Consider the following 8,202-nt stretch of genomic DNA (forward strand, 5'->3'; position numbering starts at 1 on the left):
TACTTATCGTATTTATTTTCACAAAATCTGGCAAACGAGAAAAAAAAAATTAAAGTTCATTTCACATGAAACCTATTAAACATGCTAAATAAAGCATTCATAAAACTAACACTGGATGTGATACTCTCCTTTTTATCCACGTGTGTTTTCCACCGTGTAAGATAAAACACAAACCCCCGTAATTATCTCTGGTAACTGCAGACAGCATCTGCAGCTGCGTTAGCGTCAGGTCTCCGGTCTCAGTTTCTTGAACAAGCCCCCTCACTTTCTTTACGCAAGCTGGATCATGCCCAAGTATCCCCAGAGAGGGTTCAAGTGTTCAAGAGCGTGTGGGTGGGTATTTAGTGATGTTTAAACTAATGCTGACAAATTTACAAAGTAAATATAAGTGTAAATTGTTGGTTTTGAGAATAGTTTATACAGGACTCAGGATCTTTATATTCTTGAAACAGAAGTGCATAATAAAGTCAAAGAGATTTAAAAGCCATTTTTGATCTCAGAAACATAATCTAAACAAATTTCTGTTTGAATATTACAGATCTATCAAGGTAACTGACAGCTCCAGAGACGTTTACAGTGTTAACAGTCAATATGCTTCAAGAAGTCACTGACATTTTTGGAAATGTGTTTCATAGTCCCGGGTTTGGACATGGAGTTTTGAGTCTTGACTGAAGTCTTGTTATCTGATGTTCTGTTTGGTTTCTGATACGTTTTACTTTTATATTCCTTCTTCATATTTTGAGCCTTTAGGACTTTGTTTCACTGTATTCCCATTTGTATTCCAGTTATTTATTAATTTTTAGTACGGTTGCTTGTATTATTTTTCCTTGCTTGCCCCCAAATGTTCTTGTACGCCACATTTTAATATGTTAGAGTCATTGTCTCGTGTTTTTTATATTTACTTTCGCTTTATCTCGTCATCCCCGATTAGCCTCAGCTATCCTTCTTCACTCAGCTGCCACTCAGTCTTATTAATAATAATAATTAATTTTGCATTTCTAATTAAAAGTTGTAATGGACGTAGTCTTGAATAATTTCAGCAATTAAAAAAATGTGAGTAAAAGTATGAAGTAAATATAAAAACATAATAAGTAAAAATTATATTTCCAGTTAAAACGCTTAAAAGTGCTCGTGATACTTTTCCCCCAAAGCGTTAAGTTCCGAAACAGTAGACTTTTTATTTTCTGAAAAATTGAAAAGAAAATATGCAGGTGTTTCCCAGTCTGATACCTGATAACACACCCCGCTGGTGTAAACTTGTATAATATGTACATTTCCAGGCAAAAAAAACGTCTGCGCCTCCAAATTGCGGATATTTTTAGAATTTTTCATCCAGTAATAGCCCCACGTGAGTGCCGCTTTCGTTGCGGTTTATTTTTAGCACGTACGCTCCCTCGGATCTTGCGTCAATGGAATCCCGTGCGTGCGTCACACGGAAGAACGTCTGCGTCGAGCCCAGAGCTGATTGGCTGCCGACCCGGAACGTTCCACCGCCCCAAAACCATGTTTGGGCACAGACACGCCTTTTTGTCGATGCAGCCCAAAATAAAACAAGAGTTTAGCGGAGTGGAGCCCGTCTGCCTCGGTCTGACCCGGAGTGTGTTGTGTGTGAATGTGTCTGAATGAGTGTGTGCTGACAGAAGCTAACCGAGGTGACATTTATCGTTTTTTCTCTAATTTGGAATAAATGAAAAACGTCAAATTCGGGATATTTGCATAAACCAGGTGAGTAAAAAGTGGACTTTTAGTGAGTTGTTATTGTTTTTTATTTATTACTGCTGCTGTTAGATGCGCATGTTTGCATCTTTACTTCTTAATAAGTATCTCTGTCATAGCTTAAGCTCATAAGGCAAAATGGTTCTTAGTAGCTTGAGGTTTGCATTAGTTTACTTACTGATATAAAAAGTAATTTTCTAATGATGTCATATTTGCTCTAGTTCAACTACCTGCCGGAGGTCATGATTTTAAGTGTCCACTTGATTTGGCTAGACCCTGGCTGGTATAAAAGAAAGGTTATGAGTGTTACATTTAGCCATAATAAACTTAAACAGTGCAGACTGATATTCTTTTAATTCTTATAATATGATGAAGTGAATTATGGGAGTGTATTTTGACATTAACGTGGACATTTTACAGTATCTGCAAGTACTAATATGACTGCGGTGACTCTACTATTTCCATTTGTTCAAATTTTGTCCTCTGTTGTCAGTATGTGCTTGTGTTAATGGCGTTCATGCTCTATAACACTGTTGGGAAATGAGAAGATTCATAAAATTGTTTGCATTTACATGCTGAAAATTATTTGGGCCCTGCGGCAGTGTTGTTTCCCCACAAGTCAAATATAGCTGTTCAGCTTTTGTATTGTGAAAAAAAAAATTAAAAACTATAAAATGAAGAAGTAAGGACACTTGTAGATACACACCCATCCAACCATGCACACACGCATGCACATAAACAGGCTTTGCCACTATTCCCATTTCAGCTGGCAGTCAGCCCACCCTGACATACAATCTGCAACACACCCCAGTACAGGCGTTGTGAAAGAGGGGTTGCCCTCTACTGAAGGAGGTTTTTAGAGCGTTAACAGCCAGTAACACAATATCTGACAATACCTGACTGCTAAGCTGGACCACCCTCTGCATTTTTTTTCAAGGGGACGGATAGGCCTCTTGATGAAGTTAGAGGCATGTTGGGGAAATGAGACGGACATTTCAGGTGTTAATGTTGCCCTCTGTTTACATTGTTATAGAGGAAGCATTAAGAAATGCTGACCAACATTTCTCTCTGGAGCATAGACTTCTAGAAAGCCCCATATAGCTCTATATCCAGTAGCAATATCTAGTTTCTAACACATGTTTAAAGAGTCAGTTATTGGGGCCATTTCTCTCGGGTGATTTAACTCACTTGGTTTTATTTTGAAAAATTATCACAAAGTCATATTTACTGCACTAATTTGAGATGGGAATATCTGACTTAGACTGTGTTGCTTTAAATCTACCTCACAAAGATGCAGTCAGTGTTTAGATAGAGAATTTAATAAAGTCACGTTTGTTACCCAGAAATGAATCAGTATTTATCTTTAAGGATTTATTTTAGTGGTTTTAAATGTTGGTTTTCTCTTTCCTAGCAATGCCCTGTGTACAAACCCAGTATGCATCCCTGCCCCATGACAACTACTTCAGCTCTGAGTTCTTGAATCCTGACCTCAGTGCCACACTGGTGATGGACTTCAGTGGCCAAAAGGACCAGCTGTCCACATCTTCATTGCCCAGCATCAACACTTTGGTTGGAAATGGCTATGTCGGGGAGTTTGATGCATATTCCTGTAAGATTACCACCTCTCCTCCTGCCTCTACGGTTTCATTCAGCCACACAGGAGTAGCTGAAAGCACCAGCTCTCAGATGCACAGCCAGGCCTTCAAGCTCGATGATCTCCAGGTGTATGGCTGCTACCCAGGATCCTTTGCACTCAACTGCCTTGACGAAACGCTGTCGTCATGCAGCTCTGACTACTATGGCAGCCCAGTCTATGCCACTGCTTCTCCTCCAACACCAAGCTTTCAGACAGAGTCTGCACCTGTCTGGGATTCCCCTTTCAGCCCCTACCCCTCAGCCCCCCTGCCCTCTGTGGCTGACAAGGCCGCCATAGCTCAGCAGCTCTCCTTTTTCACCTTCAGCTCTGCACCAGAGCAACACTCCCCCATGGGGCAGCAGCACCAGGATGCTCAGCCGAGCCAGGAAGACCACTTCTTCCTGTCTCCTCAGCAGCATGTCTCCTCACTTCACTGCCCCCCAGTTTCTCTGGAGCATAGACTTCTAGAAAGCCCCAAGACAGCGGAGGGTGCCATGATGTCTCCTAAAACGCCAAACCCAGGATCCAGCGAGAGTCGCTGTGCAGTTTGTGGTGATAACGCTTCCTGCCAGCACTATGGAGTCCGCACCTGTGAGGGATGCAAAGGTTTTTTCAAGGTAAAAAAAAAGATATTTAGCAGCTTTAAGATTACAGATTTGTTTGACTGAGTACATAATGCTGCAATCATTATGATTCTAAGGAGAATAAACCTGCAGTCATAGCTGATATATCAGTGTGTGTGTCATGTATGCAACAAGTAACAAAAAAAACTGCAGTAATTATGCATATGTGCACATATGTTTCATATATTTAAGATGATTTAGATCCCCTGACAAAGCGAGCAAACCACATCCACCAGAGAGCAGTCATGTTATATTTTTTTTAACTGTGCAATCACGGCGACAATTCTTCAAAAAACACATTTTTTTAAAGTGAGTTTGGTGTGTGCTAACATAAGAAACAAGTGCACAGCTTCAGTATTGGCAAATAATAAAATTATTACATTGTTTTAAAAATATTTTTAACACTTATACTGAGCAGCAATGTACCAGTTATCACTGTATCTTTGTTTAAGAGAGGCCCACAGTTGATTGATCAGAAATCCATTAATCTGTTTTCTTAACCACTCATCCAAGTCAGGGTTGCAGGTGATCAGAAATTGATGCTATAAACAAAAATAAGACTTGTGCATTTCAGTCACTTGCAGTCATATATGTTTGCCACATTATGATTCCATATTAATGTGTTTTCTGTGTGTGTTTGACAGCGAACTGTCCAGAAAAATGCAAAGTATGTGTGCCTTGCCAATAAAGACTGTCCAGTGGACAAGAGGAGGAGAAACCGATGCCAGTTCTGTCGTTTCCAGAAATGTCTTGCAGTGGGAATGGTCAAAGAAGGTAATGCAATGTGATACTCTTTCAGAGCTTGCAGTGGCTAATGCATGACAGCCACAAATCGGGGTTAGTAATGACAGTTTTGCAGCAGCAAAGCCAGGAAGATCAGAGACATATGTAACCGGAGCTTTACATTGACAGTTGAAGAAAAAGGGAAACGTCAGCTGATACAGCTTTTGTTTTTCAAATGCTGAAAGAGCCATGTAGGAGTCATAAACATATTCCTCACCTTGTCCTCTTTTAGTTGTTCGTACGGACAGCCTTAAAGGTCGCAGAGGTCGCCTGCCCTCCAAACCCAAGATCCCAGTTGAGGCTTCATCCACGACCCCCAGTGTCAACATCATAGCTTCGCTTGTCAGGGCTCATCTAGACTCAAGCCCAACCATCGGAAAGCTTGACTATTCCAAGGTAACTCAAAACTTGTAGCTCACCCATATCTTCTTAATTTGAATTTACACTGGTGACAATGTAGAGTCAAACCAACAAAACTAAATAAACCTCTGAAAATCTCTTTAGCTAACTAACCTTTCACTTTTTTTCCTCCTCAGTACCGGGAGACAGCAGACAGCTCGAAAGAGAAGGAGGATGCTGGTGATATCCAGCAGTTCTATGATCTACTGACTGGTTCCTTGGATGTGATAAGGAAATGGGCTCAATCCATCCCAGGATTCATGGACTTCTGCACAGAAGACCAGGAGCTGCTCCTCGAATCTGCGTTTGTTGAACTCTTTATCCTGCGCCTGGCTTACGGGTCAGTGTTCTTTCTTCTGCAGTTAAAAAAAATGTGTTGTTCACTATTATTTTACTACATTCCTTCACGTTGGTCAATGCTCTCACTGACGTAATGGTTTAAAATAATGCAGGTCAGATCCAGAAAAGAATGAGCTGATCTTCTGCAATGGCGTGGTGCTCCACCGACTACAGTGCGCTCGCAGTTTCGGTGACTGGATCGACTCCATCGTGGATTTCTCGCACAGCCTTCGTCGCTTGAACTTAGACGTCTCCTTGTTTTCCTGCCTCGCAGCCCTCGTCATCATCACCGGTAAAGAAGCTTTGTCTGCTTTTAGTGAATTTCATCGCATTTCAAGGTTGTCGTTATATTTGGGGTTTCTCATGGAAACTTCTTTTGCCCTTAGATCGTCACGGCCTCAAAGAGCCCAAGCGGGTCGAGGACTTTCAAAGTCACCTCATCACTTGTCTAAGGGAACACGTGAGTGGAAACGGATCAGAACTGAGCCGGACGCAACCCAACTATCAGTCTCGCCTTCTGGGCAAACTGCCTGAACTGAGGACTCTGTGCACACAAGGCCTGCAGCGCATCTTCTACCTGAAACTGGAGGACCTGGTGCCTCCTCCTCCGATAGTGGAGAAAATCTTTATGGATACACTGCCATTTTAAAATGAACAAAGGAGGTCGAAAGCACCAAACGTGAGGTTTTTTACTCCACTCTACTAAACCTCCTTCTAGCATACGGAGGTGTGCTAGCATAGTTAAAGAGACCATTATTTTTTTAACTTTAAGTGCTATTAAATATAGTACCTGTGTGAATGCTGTAAAAGATTGATATTTCATGACACTGTTTATATATATTTCGTGTGCATTGGTAAAGGTGACTTTTTTTGCAGTGCTATTTGTGAATGTTGTCCTGCTATGCAGCCTATAACACATGGATATCATGGTAGATGCCATGCAGTGTTAAATACTCAGAAACACACTAATTTTTTTAAAGTATGTTTTCAGAATTGCTTGATTGGCCCACTCAGAGGCTGAGATTGGAGATTACGGAGTAGGGAAGACAGGCAGTTGTGAAAGAGTCCCACTTTTCCACAATGAAATACTTACTTATATCTTTCTATGGAAACTATAGCCGCTGTACTAAACGTGCTCATGTGGAAGGTCTTGGACCAAAGTTTACCAAAGTTTTTATTTTGATACTACCAGTTAAAAACCTAATTGCCTTAAGCTAAAGAAAATAATCTGCCATATCGCTTCACCTGTCACTTTTCAGCACCTTTTAAAGGCTGATTCAGGCGGCTCTCCTGTTAAACTGCATAAACCTGTGACGACAGACTTCTCGGGCTTTATGTAAGAATGAAAATTGACTTGCTAAGTGAAAATACAAAGTGCCTTTTCATAAAACCTCACTCCATCAACCACACTAAGTGAACCTTTATTCCAAACATCACATATAGCAAGGCCCTTTTATCACAGGCATGAGTCACTCTCAGAATTCAAGTGTTAGTGTTGCTAGTGTTAATGCAGCATGTCAAAGAGTGTCCAGTACTTCAAACTGTTTAAACTGGAAGGTCATCAAGTTATGACAGGCTGTTTAAGACATGTCAAATTAAATTGTTATGTTAAAGAGGCACTGGACGTTAGAACCACGGTGGCGCCGTCCAGGTTTAACTAGATCGAGTCTTGTATGATTTGTATAAATTAATGCCAGAAAATGCAAATTCACAGGCAGACATTAACTGTTTTCTTGTCTTAGGCATCAGATACGTTACATGTTGTGGACCTCAATTCTGTGACTGTAAATCTCTCCACCTGTCTTCCATATTTTTCAGAATTGTGCAGTTTTGTTTTGGTTGTTTTTTTTATATACATGTTAGATTTATATTTTGATTTCAAAATGACCGAAAGAAAATTCTTAAGGAATCACAGTGAAACGTGATGACGTGAGCAGCTACGAGCACTTGAGTGTTCAAATGGTATGAAAAGTACTTCTTCTGTATGTGTTTGTGTGCGTGCAAAATAATGCCCGGCCTTTTGTAAAATGGTGCAAAAAATAAATAAATTAAAAGGCAGCGAATACTTGATATTAAATCTTTTGGAAATCACCTTGAATTGACTTTGTTTAAATGTTCGGAAATAGGTAACTGCACAGATTAGAGTTTCTACAATTCTCTAAAAACTGGTTAAAAGATGATAATTTAGCAGTTTACACGTTCACCTAAAAAGCAATACATCTCTTATTCCACGAGAAGCAAATGGGATTGTGTCAAGAAGAGCATCTGATGTTAGAACTCGCCTCATCAAAAGTGTGGAGCTACTGTGCTGTGGTGACTCCTTGTGAATAAGGGAGCAGCCAAAAGTAACTTTTAAGCCTAAAGAGAGCCCATGAATATACAGCTATACTTATTGAAAAGGCTTAAAAATGACCACAGAAATAATTAGGAAGGTAGTTTTTAACAGTTCTTAGCTATTGGTAAACAGTGGGTTTGTTTGTGTCACATGGACTATCAGGATATTGACAGTCAATTATAATTAATTAATAATTGTGGGTTCCTTTCTTTATTTCTCATCATATGTTAAAGTAAGATGAATGAGTAAGAGCTCTATGCTGTGATGGGGTTACACCACAGCATAAGGTCCCCGCTTACTTAACAGCAAAAGGTCCCTGGTTTGATCCCGGCAGGAGACATGAATCCCTTGGGGGCTGTGTCAGGAAGGGT

General features: G+C 40.4%; 1 protein-coding gene across 1 annotated transcript; it reads left to right on the top strand.

Moving 5' to 3' along the window:
- The first annotated feature begins 1,553 nt into the window (after positions 1–1,553).
- Positions 1,554–7,587, top strand: LOC100709859 (probable nuclear hormone receptor HR38). Its single transcript, XM_003441506.5, has 7 exons — positions 1,554–1,725; positions 3,128–3,969; positions 4,620–4,749; positions 4,991–5,154; positions 5,295–5,497; positions 5,610–5,788; positions 5,883–7,587. Exons 2-7 carry the CDS (start codon positions 3,130–3,132, stop codon positions 6,143–6,145), a joined length of 1,779 nt encoding a protein of 592 aa, XP_003441554.1. The 5' UTR covers positions 1,554–1,725; positions 3,128–3,129; the 3' UTR covers positions 6,146–7,587.
- Positions 7,588–8,202: the final 615 nt, after the last annotated feature.

This window comes from Oreochromis niloticus, linkage group LG5 (genome assembly GCF_001858045.2).
Source record: "Oreochromis niloticus isolate F11D_XX linkage group LG5, O_niloticus_UMD_NMBU, whole genome shotgun sequence".
Lineage (NCBI taxonomy): Eukaryota > Metazoa > Chordata > Actinopteri > Cichliformes > Cichlidae > Oreochromis > Oreochromis niloticus.